Raw genomic sequence first — 18,394 nt, 5'->3', positions numbered from 1 at the left:
ACGAGAAGAAGAAAAAAATACAAGTGAGGTACGCACTGCTTCTCCTCAAATGTCCCTCCGGTGGTAATTGTGGGCGTTGATTGGCAGTGGTGATGCAAATTACGAGGCATCGTGAGTAACTGTGAGGAGCGAGGTGGTATGGCTTTGAAAATAAGAAATTCAAACATTATCATATTTGAGGGTAATATGGTCATATTAAATTATTTTACAGTCCTAAATAATGGATTAACGGTGGAGGGGGTATTTGCAAGGTTTTTGATTTTACAGGGGGTGCACCTTGTTTCCCATAAAAATGGAGGGGGCTCATGTAAAAAAATCTTGAAAATAAAAAGTTCAAACATTACCATATTTGAGGGTAATATGGTCATATTAAAATTATTACCACCACAAAAAACAAGGGGGCCCAGGGGTGGTGATGGGAGTTTTTTTTTATATATTTTCCAGTGTGGGACCCACCAGTTTTTGTGGTGGAAACACCGTTGGGGAGCACTCCCTGTCGGGGTGAAGATCCAGATTCCCTAAGTAACGGGGTTAACGGTTGAGGGGGTATTTGCAAGGTTTTGATTTTAGAGGGGTGTGGTTTGTTTCCCATAAAAATGGAGGGGGCTTGTGTAAAAAATTCTTTTTATTTATTTATTTATTATTATTATTTTTTGTGTGGGGTTGTAAGGTTGTAACTGAGTTGAAATAAGAAAAGGGGGAAAAAAGGGAGGAGAGAAAAAAATTTAAAGCCCATGAGATAACATGAAAGATGTGATCACATGTAATTGAACCATGGTACAAATTTCGGTCAAGACATGCGAAATTTCGATTTGAAATTTCGCATTTTTGAAAAGTAGAAACGAAACTCATGAGGTCCGAAAAAAATCCTCAGTTTCGATTGAAACTGTCGAAATTTTGTTGAAACTTGTCGATACCTGGTTCAACCCAGTTGGATCAGCTGGTTCATGAGAAAAAAAAATTCCCAAATTTCGTGGAAAACATAGGAAATTTTGTGAAAACATGAGAAATTTCGTGGAAACTTGAGATTTTTTCCTGTAAATTTTGTAGCTTACCCAAATTTTTTATTTTTTTTGTTTATTTCATGTTTCCCCAAATACCACGACAAATACCCCCTGCATCAGGACTTTCCTATCCAAATTGCGTATTTCCTAGACTGGTTATCTTAAGCATGTTGATGACCAGACTCATAACGTTACAGTTGTCGATTACCTTGACAACTATAGACGTAAAATGTCATGGGATGTTTACGTTTGTTGGTTGGAGGAGATGATGTTACAGGCATAATACCACTCAGCTCACAGGATGGATCATCTCTTGGCACTAAGTTGTACTTCCTTTTATTGTCAGCTATTTTGAAGTTATAAATTATATATTGAATGTTATGTGCTTAAGTAGTTAAGTTTTATAATATGCTTTTTGGACAACTCTATATTAATGTTATGTACATTGAATAACATATCTACATTGATTTTTTTAGCAAAATACAGCCAATGTAATATTTATACTCTAAATAGCTTAAATGCAAAGTTCCACCCTAAAATACTCATTAAAACCTGTCGAAACTTGAACGAAAAGTCCTAAGTTTCCTCCAAATTTTTCAGTTTTTCATATAGGTTTTTTATTTTCACTTGGTAGAAACTTGAGTTTTCTTCGAATTTTTTTTTATATGAATTGAATAAAACTTGTTTTTTTTTTGGTAAACCAAATTGAATAAAACCAAGTTACGAATTTTGAAAGCGAAATAAAACCACAGAGTGTCGGTTCGGATATGAAAACGTATTAGTAATCTGTTTCGTTTTCTACGATCGTGTTTTCACTTTTAAACGGAATCGATTCACATCCTTACTCCCGGGTTTTACCCTTCATGTGGAGTATTTTTCGATCAAATTTCCGTGAAACCCTAATTTACTTGAGTAAGTTTATCCCTCTTATCTCAGTCGATCTATTTGTAATATTCAACTTCTGATCTTCAAGTTTCCAATCGTCTCCTTGTATGTTATTTGCAGTTGATTCAAACCACTGTCTTCTACACTAACTCGAACAAGAATATTCGAAAGTAATGTGCTAGTGTGGAAGTTGTTAATCGAGTTCTCTGTTTGGTGTGGCGACCGTTGCTAGGGTTTATAGTGCAGGTTTAACCGGAGAAGAGACTAACCACAGGAAGCGTTCTAAATTCAGTTGCTTCTAATCTTGTGTCTAAACTCAGCTCACTGTTAGGTCGTCACTCGGGTTCCAATTCCTTATCTCACCCTTTGAGGCAAGCTGCTGTGCAGTTCTGTAATCTGAGTTTGCTAGTAATGGGAAAAGGACCGAAGCGGCAGAAGAAAGGCACCGGGAAAGCTAAGGAGAAGACTCGAGATGAGTATGTACCGGAAGAAGATATGGATGACGAAGTTGATGCCTGTAAGTCCATTGTTCACTCCGTTGGCAACTTCGATTCCCAATTTTTTTCTTTGTTAAATTCAGTTTTCGTTAAAATTTTCTCCTTTTTCCATTTGTTTTGTGTTACTGCAGTTCATAAGCAGAGGGATATAGTTCCGCTGGAAGTGGATGATAATGAGGATTTTGGGGCATCTGATGATGATGACGAGCAGCCTGTATTTGATTTTGAGGTTTGTCTAGTCGCGATATATTGTAATGTTTTACTAAAATATACTTCTTTGACCAACAACTAGTGGCTTAGAAAGCAACAACATGACTGACGTGTCTATTTTCTATTTTGAATTTGATACATAGGATCTAATTGATGCATTGTAATGGTGGTGATGCTGTAATTGCATCTTCTTACTTCTCTGGTTTCTCAGGCTATTTCCTGGACTAGGATGATAACAGGCATACATATGTTGGATTATAAACTTTGTATTTCTCCAAATATTTAGAATTTATTTCTCATTAAAAGAGATGGTGACATTGTGTTTGTATGGTAATAGTCATGTTCTGGTATTCATACCTTTGTATTGTTTACAGGATGGACTAGATGAGGATGTTGATGATGATGATGCAGCCGATGATGATAGTGATGGTGATGAGGATGAGGATACAGGCCTTGCAGCAAAAAGTAAGCACAATGAGTCATTATACTTTTTAGGTTGTAGTATGCATTTACTAAATTTATCGATTCAATTGTATGCAATGGTCGTTATATAAGGATGAGAACAAATCATGGACCAGAGAATGTGAATGCTTAACTTGTTCCGTGATGCTATTGTAATGCTCTGAGTCTTAACTTGTTATAATGCTATTTAACCCTCCCAGTTCCTGCAAAATGAAGCAGCCTTTTGTACTGCATATGACCCTTTATTGTTGTAGTGAAATACATTATTTGGGACCCCAGCTTCATCACTAAAGAAACCATTTAACATTTCTCTTGATTCAGTCAATCGATGCAGTTGCAAGAATTGTTTAGTTAGTCTGATTAGTTGGTATTATGAACTATCAGTGAGTGAAGATTGTGTTTATGTTTCGGTTTAATGTCTGATCTTTAAATGTTCTAGTTTATGACTTCCGTAATTTGTCTGTTGTCTGAAGTTGACCCATATTGTCTGAGACTGCTAAGTCCTAATGTAGGATCATTCCACTATAAATTTGATTCAAGTCCTTTGATAACCTGGGTATCTTATGCACTGAAACTTCAAGAGCTTCATGGTAATCACTCAAAGGCCTACTTCTTCTTAGTTTGCTTGAAAGTAGAGTGAAAAACAGTGTTGAGTAACTCGTCTCTATGTCATCTTGCCAGTATCATATGGTGCGAAACTCCTTCTCTCACCTTGAAAGCCATGGTCTCGTTGAAACAGGAAGCTCCCTTGAAGTTCTTTGCAAAAACTTCTGATGTAGCTTTATGTGGAACTCTCTGTTGAACCTGACTGGCTGCATCCTTCTTTAGTGGGTGCTATTTATATGTCAGCATGGCCATCCTAATCACTAGATTGCAAAATTCATTAACTGGATATCATTTGGTGCAATATGATATCACCTTCTATGTTTATTTAAAGCTATAGCTATTTTGGATTTGGTCTAATTGAGAGTACATTGTTGATGATTTGCTGGATGTTTGTTTTATGTATTGTCTAGACAATTATAACTGTTACCCCATCAGATTTATCACTATCTTAGTTTGATACAGTTGAATGTTGACTTGTATGAATGTGTATATATATTCCCATTATGACTAATTAATTGCAATTAAACTGCTAGTTGCAAGGCAACAAAAGTTTTTACGACAAAGGACTGGTGGAGTTGAGGATGAACTGCATGACGATGTTGAAGATGAGGATGAAAAGAAGGCAGTGTGGGGTTGGAAGAAAAATCTGTACTATAATGCGGATAATGCTGATTATGAAGTAAGTAGTTGGTATTCTGTGCTTTGGTAATAAAGATGTTTTTTTCTTTTGAATCCATTTAGTGTACAGAGACCACCAAAATTGTAGTCCCCGTTCATGGTTTTACATTTTAGCTCAACTATAAACCTGTGATCTACAAGCATATATGCATGTACTTTTGGTATTGATCGGATATTTGCAAGAAGCAATATTCAAAAAAAGGTTGAATATTGATATATATATTTTTTTATTTGGAAATTAAAGCTACAATCAAGTGATGACGAGCTTCCTGAGGAGGAAGAAGCAGAGGTGTTGAGATTGCAGAAAGAGAAGGCTAAGTCTCTCTCAATGGAGGATTTTGGCCTTAAAGAGGCTGAGCAGTATGAAACTGATTCTGAAGAACCAAAGGCCCTTGAGGTGAGGATTTCATATCTTAGTTTACTGGTGTGTACTTTTTGGTGCTACTTCTCTCTCTCTCTCTCTCTTTCTTTCTTTCTTTTTGGGGAATGGGCCTTCTTATTTTTGGCTATTAAGACTTTTGCTTTCTAAAATCTGAGGGCTCTTCAATTCACTTGTAATAGGAGTTGGGATATAGATTTGATAGAATGATATAAGAACGATCACTTTCCTCTCTTGTGCAGGATGTTTTGTTTAAAGGGAGGTCCTCAGCGAAGCCTGTTGCGAGTAAAGATGTGGAAGATGACACTGGAACAGCCTATGAAGAGGTCAAAAAAGACATTAATGCTTTGTCAAGGGAGGAGCAGATGGATGTGGTTTATAGGTGAGTGTTTTCCTTTTGCCGTGTTGAATTTTTAAACTGAGTTTATTACTAGAGAAGGCATGGAAGTTCTTTTTCTATTTATAGCAGTGTATTCATTGTGGTATTTTATTAGATAGGTATCCAACAATGCATTTTGATGCAGGTCCGGTGCCAAATGGTCAACTTCCCTTCGAAATCAACTTAAGGTTGATAGATATTGGTGTTGTATTGTGTTGTGCATTTGTTCAACAGATTTTTGTGGTCATGTGCCAATTCTATGGGCCCATAAGTTTAGTGTCTAGGCCAAGTACAAAAATAGGATTTCATGTTATCTTAATTTTCTGATTATATAACAACTTAAGTTATAAGGGCAGAATAGTCTTAAGCTATGTTTGATTGAATCTAGGATATGATAAGGAGTCCTTCTAAGTTTACTTATAATGTTTCCATATGAATTTGGATAGTATGTTGAGTACAACTAGGAAAATCAGTTTCCAAGTCCTAATTTCACTAGATTTCTTAAAAATGTAAGGCTATAAATAAAGCCCTGGGCATGTAACAGATAGGAGAATACAATTAATAAAGAGTATGTAGCTGCCTTAAAGCAAGGTGTTGGTAGAGCTTTGTATCAGTCAGTGGTAAGTGATCTCCATGTGATCGAGTAAGCACCCTAGGATGTCTATTTGAAGGATTCTCCTTTGGAAGTGCTTGTAGCCTGCCTCCACTTGTTCCTATCTCGATCACACCCCACAAGACTTGTGTTACAGGTAAGTAACAAGCACTTACCCATTCCCCTTCCACTCTTAATTTTCTGTTTTGAGTACCCTACCCCATTCAGCCACTTCTTCTTTTTCTTCTTCATAGACCCTAGAATCCATTACTCCCAATCCCTCCATCATGATTCTACCCATTTCAGATTTATTACCAATATACCTCCACTGTCAGTCAATCCCATTTGCAGCCCTAATCACCCTTCCAAGATTCTTAACTCCTTGTCGCACTAGATTCCCAAATCCTAATCTTGAACTCTTAATCCTAAGACTGTTAAACCCTAACCCTAGATCCTTGTAGCCCTAACTCTAAAAAGTATAAAATCCTAGTCGTAGATCCCCAACCCCTAGACCCTAGACCCTAATCCTGAAAAGGAAATCCTAAGCCCTATATCTTCTAAAACTCTCCCTTACTTCCTAATTCTCCCTTCTAGGACTCTAACACCCTTAACCCTAACTTTGTAACCCTAAACCAGATCCCTTTACAGCCTACCCAATGGCTCTAAAGAACCCTAACAGCACTAATCTGGGTGCCTTATGACGTAATCTAATTTCAGCAATCAAAGGGGAAATAGTCCAGCATTCAGGTATTTAAACTATCCAGAAACGGGGGCCTCAATACAGTAATTCAGACCTGAATTTTGATTCTGTTTATCCTTAACAGAGGCCTGAACCAGTTCTGGCCAAAACTCTTGATACTCTAATTTGAACCTCAAGCTAGGATTGGTTTTAATAATATCCTGGAAGAATTGGCCTTTGATTCACTTGAGGTTACATCACATTCTAGATGACTTTGTGTGATCAGATCTTAGTAGTCAGGCACTCAGTCCTAACTCTTAACTGGTTGAATATTAGTTTTTCTATTTTGTTCTGGTTCAAAATGTATGGTGTGATTTTAAACACCTGCTGTCTTTAGATACTTGTGGAGTGTCCCTCTTTTCCCTATAGTTTATCCCCAAGGTCAAATGGAAGGATGTAGTTTTCAGGGGAGAGTATCCAATGAAGTGGCACTCATTTGGTTCCTTGTTTGATTTAGATAGCTAAAGGAATACTTGAGAACAGTGATGCATGATATGATGGATGAGCATGGCCAATTCGGGTGGGAAGCATACAATTACTGTAAACTTCTGAGATATATAGAGATCTCATGAGATAGCTGGGATATTTACTCGCTAGACATTTAGTCTTGGACATGGTTCAAAGATCTCGATCTCGAGGCCCATCTGGCCAACTCATAAAAGAGAGTTGGCTGGAGATCTTGCTCCAAGTTGTCAAGGTGTTGCCTAGGCATCACCTAGGCATCCAGACTTTTCTTTGCGTCAAGGTCTCCAGTTGTCGCCTTGCTTGGTGTTTGATGTACCAGGATTGGTGACCATAGGGCCCTTCATATTTTAAGCCCAAATTGAGCCCACGATTATGCGACTCCAAGAGCTGGCCGAATTTACCCTAGGGGTATTTTGGTCATTTTCCCACCCCTTTGGGTTCCAAAGTACTCCAGAAGAATCCAGAGTAATTTTAGGAGCAAGGATCCACTGTCTTTCATTTGGTTAGTTGGATGGAGTCCTAGTTGAAATCCGATTTTCAAGTAGGATTACTTCTGGAAGTTGGTTGTTTATTTTAATTTTGTTAAGGAGTTCTCAAGAAGATTCCTTTTCTATTTGTTATTTTAAAAGTTGTTGAATAACAATTAGATTCCCTAAGTTGAATCCAAGTAGGTTTACCAAGTTGATTCTTACTTGGTTAGTTGTGAGGCTATAAAAATGCCCACCTCATTGTAAGCAAATCAGTTTTGGATATTGAATTAAAAATGAGGTAACAAAGCCCATGACGTCGGTTTTTTGAGGGATATTTCTTCTAATTATGCAGTTCTCAAGTTCTTCATTTTCTCCAAAGCCTGCAGCAGCCATGGAAGAGACTAGTTTTCTGCAATACAGGCCCCTTTCCCACAGGTACTGCATTCCCAATCCCATCCGTAGCCTTCCCTCTTCTTCCCCCTTCCATTGCACCCTTCTTTTTTATTTTCTTGAAGTTTTGGACCTTTTTAGATACTCAAATTTTGTGGTCATATCTTCACCAATCTAACCCTTAGATCTGTTCCAAACTTTAGAAATCTCATCCTCCCAACCCTGGTGATCTTAGAACCCAATTTGACCCCATTCTATCCACCCAATTTCAAGATATAATTATTTCTTGAATTTTCGTACTTCCCAAGACCCTAAAGACAAGAACCTTAATATTTTTTAATTTAGCCATCCAAACTCAGTAAAACTTGGGGGATCATATCCCTTTATTATTTTCTACATTCCCTCCAAGTTGCATCCCATTCTGACACCTATAGATCCAAGATTCCATCTTAAGGAACTTATTCCATATCTCCCATGAGATGGCTTATATACCTAGGATCCTAATTATCATCTTAGAGCATATTATATTTGACCATAAATATTTACCTAATCTTTCCCCCAGGAAATCATCCCTTCACAACTCATATCACAAAATCAGCCCTAAACCTACAACCACAGGGTATAATTGAGCAATTCAAGCTGCTGTCCATTAAATTTGGCTCAGATCAGACCCAAAACAGCAAGGTTTAATCCCTAGTTTATTGCTGGTTCGCCAAGAGAGGATCCTGAAGACTGGCCCAGCCCCTGGGTTACATTAGTGTTGCCTTTGTTTTTGTTGCCTTCTATCACCCTCTTGTTGCCTTGACAACTATGATCTTGCTGAGCTCGTGAAAAATTTCCCCCAACTCGAAGCTCCAAATCAAGGGGTATTAGAGATCATTTGGGTTTGCAAACTTGCTGTCCAGCTTATTTCAGCCCTTTTTAACACACTAGTGGTATCAGGTTTATGAAAAAGAATTAGTGTATATGTGAGTTCCACTTCGGATCCCAAGTGGTACACGAGTATGCTGAAGTGAAACTTTGAGATGTTCTATTGTGAATATTGTATAGTCAATACATTTCTCAAAGTTCAATTTTCAAACAAGTCTAGCTGTGCACTTCTTCATAGTTCAAAATTTCAAATGCTAGTCCAATCATCAAAGTTAAAGAGTCAAGACTTAAAGACCATATGTGCTAAGCACATCGTCTTATTTCACTAATTGAAGTAAAGAGAGATATCTCACCCAATCTCAGGGAGATCTTGAGAGTTCTCCTACCTTGGTCTTTGAAACCCAAAAAATGGGGATATTGTTGAGATCAAGATCTATGCTAATTCTCATTCTATAATACTTAATTTGGGGGTTCAGGAGGCTTTTGGTCTGCTGCTTTGCTGTTTGTTGTTCTCGCTTTTCAATAAAATCTATTATTCATAAAAATAGTAAAATTACTTTTAACTCATTTTTGAATGAATTATGCCTCTAACAGAGCTCAAGAAACTTGCATCTTAATGATTTCAAGATGAAATGAAACAACGATGTATAAATCTGTTTGGAATTTAGGTCTGCAAGCTAATATATATATATAAATGTAGAAAAGTTGTTTCCTTTGCTTTAATTATGAGTTATTTCTTTATTATTTTGTGCACATTCAGTCTGTTTGATATGCGTGCTGAAGTTCAACTTATCACGGGAGTTGCAAGAATGGTACTTCTGTTATCTAACCTATAACCTATTACATGCTGCAGTTCTGCTCCAGAGTTGGTTGGTTTGCTGTCAGAACTGAATGATGCTATTGATGAGCTTGAGAGAAAAGTGAATCCAGTTCTAACCAAGGTACTTCTTCCTTCTGTTTGTCACAAGACTCACAAGCATACCACTGATGATCAATAGAAACAAATCTAGGGATAATCTAGTCTGGATGGCAGATAAATTGAGCATTGGCGGCAGCACATTCTTTAGAAAATATTGAGATAGAAAGGGGCCAGCATAGCAGATCAAGGATTGAAATTTGATCTTTTGTCTTCCTACGAGTCTGCTGACCCATTCATTACTATCTGCCCATAACTCTACCCAACAATGGTGACATAATAACTTCAGCACGTGGTCCCAATGATTGTGATCAGATTGGTCACAGTTGTATCCCAGATCTAAACTCGGAATGAGTCTTCTACTGCCTAAATAGGATTTGATAACCTGCTGTGGATACACTAGATATTGGCTATTGATGTCTCACTGATATCAACTGATTTTGAGATGATATGGTTTGGGAAAAATAATTCTTAGGAGTTCACTCAATTAAAAAACCAACTTGATCAATTAAATTGCAGATACAAGACTCCATCCTGATAGAAGATGTAGGTTAAGTTTTTGGAATGACAGAGAAATCAGATAGTTTTCACCTATATTCCTTTTCTTTTAAGTATGAAGGGGACTCTTTCTTTACTGTCTGTCTTGTTCATCAGTTAACACTGCATCCATACATGTTTCTGTTATTTCTGTAGGTAGAAGGGATTAACACGACTGGCAGAGGAGGTCTGCAGTATTTCAAGACAAAACAGCTTCTGTTGTTGTCTTATTGCCAAGCTATTAGTTTTTATCTTCTTCTCAAGTCCGAGGGCCACCCAGTTCGTGACCATCCAGTCATTGCTCGACTTGTAGAGATCAAGAGTTTGTTGGAGAAGGTTTTCATATTCCTCCTAATCTATTTTGTGAATAATCTGCATCTTGTGTAAGATATCATTCATTTTTTAGCTTCTTGGTTTAGGACTAGAAATCCTTTTGACCTTACCATCCCTAATTATTGACTGAGTTGAGAAGTTGTACAAACTGTTTTCCAGTGATTCATATTCATCTCAGAATGCTTTAATGCTAAAATGTTTTAAGCGGAAACTTATATTCCATTTAATAGCATGGGGATTCTTGACCATATTAGACGTATTACAAATGGAGATGGTAAAGTACTAGTATTTGATGAGGACATTAAGAAAAGATGGGAAATCTAGTTCTCTAGTCTACTAAATGAGCATGCATCAAGCACCTGTAATTCGGACGATTACACCATTCACCAAGACACCAATTTTCAAACATATATATGGAGAATTTCGATGTCCGAAGTAAAAGAAGCACTAAGGAGGATGAAACTAGGCAAGATACAAGGTCCTAATGAAATCCCAATAGAAGAATGGAAGAGCTTAGGAACTTGTGGGCTAGTTTGGTTGCCTAAGTTGTTTAATAAGATTATGAGTATAGGGAAAATGCCAAGTGAATGGAGGAGAAGCATCGTGGTTCCAATTTATAAAAATAAAGGAGATATTCAAAGTTGTAATAACTATAGGGGCATTAAACTGATGAGCCATGCTATGAAGTTATTGGAGAGAGTAATTAAAACCCGTTTGAGACACTTAACCACAATTACGGAGAACTAGTTTAGGTTTATGCCAGGAAGATCTACAACGGAGGCTATTTACCTAATTAGGAGACTTATAGAAATGAATAAAGAGTGTAGGAAAGACCTTCATATGGTATTTATTGACCTGAAAAAAGATTATGATAGAATTCCTAGAGCGTTTATTTGGCAAGTACTAGAGAAAAGAAGTGTTGCAAGTAAATATGTAGACATAATTAAGGATATGTATGATGGTTCAGTGACAAGTGTAAAAACAATTGGGGGGGGGGACAAAGTAATGAATTCCCAATTGCAGTTGGGTACATCAAGGATCAACTTTAAGCCCATATCTATTTGCACTTGTAATGGATGAATTAACCGATGACATTCAAGGCGAGGTCCCTTGATGTATGCTTTTTGCTGATGATATTGTGTTGATACTTGATAGATGAGACTCAAGTGGGGATTAATATCAAGTCTGAATCATGAAGAACAACTTTGGAATCAAGAGGCTTTAAATTAAGTAGAATGGAGACAAAATATCTAATTTGTAACTTTAGTCATGATTGGGAGATGATGAGGTGGTGAAATTTGACGATAAAGAGATTCCTCAGAGTGATTGTTTTAGGTACGTATGTTTAATCATAAAAAAAGAGGTGATATAGAGGATGATGTTTTTCAGAGAATTAAAATAGGGTGGAATGTGATGAGTGGAGAGTTCTCTCTTGTTATCCTATTCCATTAAAGCTTAAAAGAAAATTCTATAAGACCGTCGTTCACCAACTATGATGTCGGTCAAAGTGTTGGGCTATTAAAAGAATCATATAGATAAATTCAGTATAGCAGAATGAGGATGCTAAGATGAATGAATGGCAAAACTAGAAAAGATAAGATAATGAATGATCATATATAGTTGGTTGGGGAGTTGCTCCCATGCGATAACTCGGAAAGTCGTTTGGTGGTACGACTATGTTCAATGGAGACACCTATAAATGCCCGTGTACGGAGAAGTGATATAATCCAGATTGAAGGAACTAGAAGAGCTAGGGGTAGACCTCAGGTAACCTTAAGAGAAGTTGTGAGAAAGTGCATAGCTTAGGCCTTGTATCTAGCATGCCTCAAACGGAACTAATTGAAGGCAAGAATCCATGTAGCCAACTCCATTTAGTTGGGACAAGGCTTATTGTTGTTGTTGTTTCTAGAGAATTTTTTTGCCGGTGATTTTAGAAAGTCAAATACAAACAGACACATTAGTATTCTTCAATTTTTTTCTGTTAAATCTAACTGAAGTTTTAATGCGTATTGGTTGTATATAAGTGATCAAGGTGTTGATGGGATAATTTGCAGTCTTGCATTGACTACCAAAGTTATGTAGTATTTGTTTTGATTTATCAAACCAGAAGCAAATCCAGGATCTGATGGGGTGACTTGTTTTGAGATAACCTAATGGAAAAGGTTGATTTTGGGGTTTTGGTTTAGTGTAGATTAGGGTTTGATACTAGGGACAAGGTTTGATGAAGTATGGAGCTTTTCCAGTGAAGGTTTTGCAAAAATTACTGTCTTGGTTTCTGGATAAATTGGAAGGTATGGAGTCTGTCAGGTTTAGGGTTCTGAAAGAGAAATCAGTGGGTTTCTTGATGGAGTGGGTAAAATTATGACGCTTTTCTCTACTCATCCTGAAGACAAAGTCCCCTAGTGTTAAACCAGATGGAAATCTACTATCTAAAGCACTTTAAGTGAACCATTTGTTCAAACCCGGCTTGGACTGGTTCAGTTAAAAAACGAAAAATGGACAATAAACTATGGAAATCTAATAAACATAGAAATCTTCAGATCTGCATAACAAGAGAAAAAAGGGGGTGGGTGGTGGGGAGCGCTCTTATATTAAAATGTGGAGGATGTGGAGGGAGTCAGGCAGATCTTGGAGGTGCTCACATCTCAACACTGCCAAAGATCCCCTATGAATTATTTGTTACAATAAATGCCTAGAGAAATGAATAAAGTGGCTGATGATATTTTCTAGAAACTAGCAGGCAGGTCTGGAACATTGGGCCTTCAATTTGACTGCAGTCCCTTCTTTGTATTGTTGTGTTGCCTTCTTTGGCACCCAGAAAAATACGGGACGGTTTGGGTGGGATCGGGGCCAGAGGATGGTCTTCACGGTTTCTTATGGGTCACTAGGGGCTTGTGATGCTAATAAAACACGGAAGTGGGCTTCAGCTACATGAACTCTTGCCTTCCAATCAGCTCGAGGCCCATACTAGATACAAGGCCTAAGCTATGCAAGTCCTTCCTCACCACTTCTCTTAAGGTAACTGTAGTTCTGCCCCTAGTTCTTCTAATTCCTTTTATTTGAATTAAATTGCTTCTCTGTACAGGGGTGTCTAAAGGCCTCCATTGAACGTAGGTTGGCTCCATACGTGTTAGCCTTTGATCCAAGTGGGCTGGAAATTGGAGTAGGTGAAATGAATACCAGAATTCATCAACTACTTTAGTGCCGAATTATAGTTAAGAGTTGCATTGCATTGTTTTTAAAGTGTTTAGTTGGGAAGATTAGGTTGCCCTGAGTCTAACATTGTTTCAAGTTATTCTTTTCATTATTAAAAAAGAATAAGAAGGAAGAAGGGCAAGGTAAGCTATTAACAGGTGGAGTTTTAAGCTTAGGTGGGGTTTGCTTTTTGAGTCTATTATATAACTTCATAAAGGGCTTCAGCAGTCTGGCCTTGCAGACGAGAATAGTTACTTCTGTTACTTTGGTTTTGTGGTAATTCAGATTGCTCCCTGTTGTGATGATTCATTATGAATTTTTTTTATGGTTATTCGAGTTCTAAGTACCTGTTGTGATTCCAGATCATGCTTATTCATTCTTGTTTTCCCTCAGTTGCATAACTGTTCCAGCCCCTGTTTAGGAGGTTAAAGAAAGTCTTGTTGGAATGTCTGATTTTCTGGGGTTTAAGAATCCTAGCCTTAGAAGGATTCTCTCACTACCTCAAATCTTTCCGTCAATTTCATTTGATATTTATGGATTTGATTAACTGCTTTTGTTCTTCATTCAACTGCATTTTCTGCCTGATCAAAATCGTTGAACAGAATCATCTTTTTTCTCTCTCAGGCGTGGCTTTCCTATTTTCTTCTATCCTGTTTCAAACTAATCTCCTACTAGATTTACTCTGGTCCTATTTGTCATTGCCTTACTTTCTGAGGCACCTTCTTACCTTTCAATAAAAATCCAGTTATCTGTGACCTCCCTACCCCACCAGTCCTCCCTCAGAAAAAATGAGAGAGAAACTAAAACAACAGTAACTGTAAATCCTCCAAGTAGGGCAACTCTAATTCATCAACAAATTGCTTAACAATAATTGCTACTAACTACATGCCATCTGAAAACAAAAGCAAGCCGATCAGTCATTTAGGTCACTCCATCTAAAAATAAAAATGTAATTTAAATATATGAAATTCCAGAATATCACTTTCTCCAATATGGTCTCACTATATATAAGGAAATAATGGTAATGACTTGCCCATCTGTTGTACCAAGAAAGTTGTGAGTCGCATATGGAAGTAAATACTACAGATTATTCGCACCTTTCAGTTTTCCTCTGTATTAATGAGACTCATTGAGGGAAGAAACTTTGAAGTGTTGAAAGCATCATCAATTAAATCTAGTATACTCTGATATTTTCTTGTTGATAGAGTAGTTACAAACCAAACATGTATCTATTTTTGGCTTCCATGTATCACATATTTTTCTTAAGCTAGATAGGTATCCACTGTAGTGTATTCACCCATTTCCTGCCTCCAGTTCTTGTTTCTGACCTGACATGTTCAAGTGTCAATGGCATTTATTAGGGCAGATTTAGCTGGGTTTCTTTTATTCATCAAAAACATGAAAGATTGGAAGTTACTGACTTGTCACCATGACAGATGAAGAACCTTGATGGGAATCTGCCTTCTGAAATTGAAAAGATTCTCAGCAAATCTGTTGGTACCGATTCAGGAGCAGAGGTCATGGAAGGTGTTGTGTTGCCGTCCAAACCCTCCATCGCGGATCATTCCACTTTATCGGCTGAAAACCATGAAGTAGCCATGGTATTTATCAAGAATAATCCAGTTAGTATTTGTGTATTTTAGTGATGTTTCTATGAATTCATTTCTCAGAAATCTTTATTATAATTGCAGCCACAGAAATCAACTGAACAGGTAGGAGAAGGCCTTCTTAAGGATCATGTCAACAAACAAGGAAAACGCAAGCGTCAGGTCAGTTACCAATCGTTGGCAATGATATTTGACAGATTCTTTTCTTTTGTTTATTTACTACAAAGAAGTATGCATATCTTCTAGTTGGCACGATAAGAGAATCATTTAAACAATGTAATTTTTAACAGAATGATCAAGTTGCTGTGCAAAGCATAGAAATGCTTAAAATAAGAGCTAGGCTTGAAGAAAAGCTGAAGCAGAAAGGTGTTTTTAGGTGTGTAGCACCAAAATCAGAAAGGCGTAAAGAACAACTTGTGCAAGCGGCCAACAGGTATCAGCAGCTTGTTGAGGGACTCAGGTAGTCTTGTTCTGTCTACTTACATTGAGGATTGAAGTTCACATAGATTTCAATTGGACAGGAAGCTTGAAACATTAGATGATTTTGACGATGAGGTTATCAATAAGGAGGCTGGAGCACGTGTTTTGAATGGGCATGCAGGTGTGACAAGTTCAATGTCACAACTTGTTGCAGCAAATGTGAATAAATCTAAGGTGAATAACTTGACTTGACTTCTGTATCTCCTCAAAAGAGAGTTCTTGTGGTTGATCTGGTTTTCATCCTACTGTCAATGGACAGCATGTGATCACTAGCATCAGTTTTCTGAGCATGGATGACACATGATACCCATTTGGATAATTTTTTAATAAGTGAAGATTCATATATTAGGTGAGATGAGATTTAGATGTAGAGCAAATGGTTGAGAGCCCAGCACCTGGTGTTTGGTTGATTCCTGACATATATTTCACTTAAATATATTTTGTTTACTTTTTTAGTGGCCTGTGATACCTATTGAAACAATCATGTCTGTTGATTCCTCTTTTCATGTCTTTTGTGATTGTGGTCTCTCCTGCTTATGGTGCAAATCTTTGTTTATGTGATCCTTGCAATAATAACCTATTTTCTTTATAAAGAGTTTTCCTGACTTTATTATGTATCTCTAAATGTCATGTTCAAGGTTGTTGCTGGTGATGATGACGTACCTAGAAGGGCTGATATTGGAGAAAGACGAAGGAAGCATGAACTCCAAGTTCTTGCAAGAGCAGGGGTTGAGATGGATGATGCTGGTGACCTCAGAGATCAGGAGGATGACCAAGCTGAGTTGGATGCTGATTTTGATGATGATGATGAAGGCGGACATTCAGAAGGGTCAGAAGATGACTTGTATAAACAAGTGAAAAAGCAACGTGCTGCAAAACTTTCTGCAAAAGCCGAGCTATATGGAAGGTATGTTTTTGTTAACAATTGCTCAGTAGCTGAGGTTAAAACATTCACTGAACCACAGAAACCCCCCACCCCCCCCCCCCCCCAACAAAAAAAATGAAAGAAAAAAAAAAAAAAAAAGAAGAAAAAGAAAACAGAAAACAAAAGAATACACACGCACAAAAAGAAAAGAAGGAAAAACTAGTTTAGTTTTGAATAATTAACTCTCCCTCTCTTTGCAGAGTTCCAAAAGCCCCATTGTTGCCAGAAACAGAAGTTGTAGATGGTAAACGTCTTATAACCTATCAGGTCAGTAGATTGCTGATATTAAATATTCTTCCGTGTATGCTTTCATTTTCTAATGTAACTAAATCTCATAATATTTCAACATTTTTGTTTGACATCAGATGGAGAAGAATAGAGGACTCACTCGTAATCGGAAGAAACTTACCAAGAACCCAAGGAAGAAATACAGGGTACATCCTATATTTCCCATTCTGGAATTCAATATATCAAAGCTAAAGTTGCCTGCAAATTAACACTTGTATTTTTTTGTTTGTTTGCAGTTGAAGCACAAGGATGCAGTTGTACGTAGGAAAGGGCAGGTGAGGGACGTCAAAAAGCCAACTGGCCCGTATGGTGGAGAGGTTTCTGGTATCAATGCTGGAATCAGTCGGAGCGTCAGATTCAAGAACTAGCTGCCGGCAGAAAATTTCCTTTCCATTCTGTTTTTATTTATTCATTATTTTTTTTGGGGGCCAGAATGGGGATGTTTGTTACCAAGCTGTTCTAGTTTTGTCCTCGACAGTTGATTGTCATATACGTTTGGTATGTCCACCATGGTCCAGTTCTGTTGTAGCAGTTTTGTTCGTTAATCAATCTATAAGAAGATATCTTGAGAGGGGCTCGTTTTCTTGTATCTGAATCCAGTTGAGTTCCTAAATAGTAGTTTTTGCTCGTTAGTAGGAGATTGTTGAAGTCTGTTTTCTACTTCGAATGGAGAAAAGCATCACCAGCATCTCAGTATGAGATGTGCTTGAAGCATTTTTCTTGCGACATGTTCTTCAATCATATCTCTTGAGATCATTCCAGGACATTGACATCGGATGATGAAAGGCCCTAAAAATGGTTTTATGATTAATATCATGATATCATTTTGTGCAATGTGGGTATCTTCAGAGATCTTTGGATTTTGGTCAATCCATGGTTTCACAGTAGCAAAGGACTGGCTGACGATAGCTGTACCAAGTGCTGTCCCTGGAGGGATCATCTGTCTCAGAATGCTCCATAAGGTTACCCACATTGCACATGAAAACTTACAATCGTTGGCAGGCGATCTGCAGACCCTAGTATCTTTTGCTGACTCTTGAACATGTTTCCTACTTTATATGCTTTCTTCAGTTAAGAATTTTCTGAAGAGGCACGGAACAAGTAATGAAGCTGATTATGGTTGGAACTTCACAACATATCCTCTTTTCTGGAAACGAATACATCATTGGGTAGCATGAGGTTGCAAAGCAACTTTGCTGAGAACATCCCCCTAGTAGCAGGATGAAACTCTGTTCTGATTCTAGTGGAACTTCAGATGAACTTGGTATCTTTAAGTTAAAGATGATTAATTGCTTTTCTGAAGAGATCATGAAATTGAAGGTAAATCCTCTTGAATTTACTTCTACTTTGATTAAGCAGTCTCTCTTATGCAGCAAGTATTCAAACAAATGAATTCAAATCTATTGTGATCAAAATTACAAAATTATATTAAGGCACTTGTTACATAGTGAGCCTGCTTATTTGAGGTTTGAATGATCTCAATGTGG

The 18,394-nt window shown here is 37.4% G+C and overlaps 1 protein-coding gene across 2 annotated transcripts; it reads left to right on the top strand.

The window, feature by feature from the left end:
* Positions 1–1,781: 1,781 nt before the first annotated feature.
* EMB2777 (Sas10/U3 ribonucleoprotein (Utp) family protein) lies at positions 1,782–18,104 on the top strand. Of its 2 annotated transcripts, none has more exons than XM_089141299.1 (17): positions 1,782–1,916; positions 2,010–2,406; positions 2,518–2,615; positions 2,971–3,061; positions 4,198–4,343; positions 4,587–4,739; positions 4,964–5,103; positions 9,480–9,567; positions 10,236–10,415; positions 15,044–15,208; positions 15,299–15,376; positions 15,505–15,647; positions 15,721–15,868; positions 16,333–16,601; positions 16,820–16,886; positions 16,985–17,053; positions 17,144–18,104. In XM_089141299.1, the coding sequence occupies exons 2-17, from the start codon at positions 2,301–2,303 to the stop codon at positions 17,273–17,275; spliced, it is 2,073 nt and encodes a 690-aa protein (XP_088997425.1). In that variant the 5' UTR covers positions 1,782–1,916; positions 2,010–2,300; the 3' UTR covers positions 17,276–18,104. The 2 variants fall into 2 exon arrangements, with proteins under 2 accessions (XP_088997425.1, XP_088997426.1); XM_089141300.1 differs by having other exon boundaries at positions 1,783–1,916; positions 15,736–15,868; positions 17,144–18,102.
* The last annotated feature ends 290 nt before the right edge of the window (positions 18,105–18,394 follow it).

Source organism: Hakea prostrata, unplaced genomic scaffold, assembly GCF_041222555.1.
Source record: "Hakea prostrata isolate BN-2017 unplaced genomic scaffold, UWA_Hpros_2 contig_18, whole genome shotgun sequence".
Classification (NCBI taxonomy): Eukaryota; Viridiplantae; Streptophyta; class Magnoliopsida; order Proteales; family Proteaceae; genus Hakea; species Hakea prostrata.
Note: the sequence above shows the minus strand (reverse complement) of the source record. Positions and strands in the feature narration are given on the sequence as shown.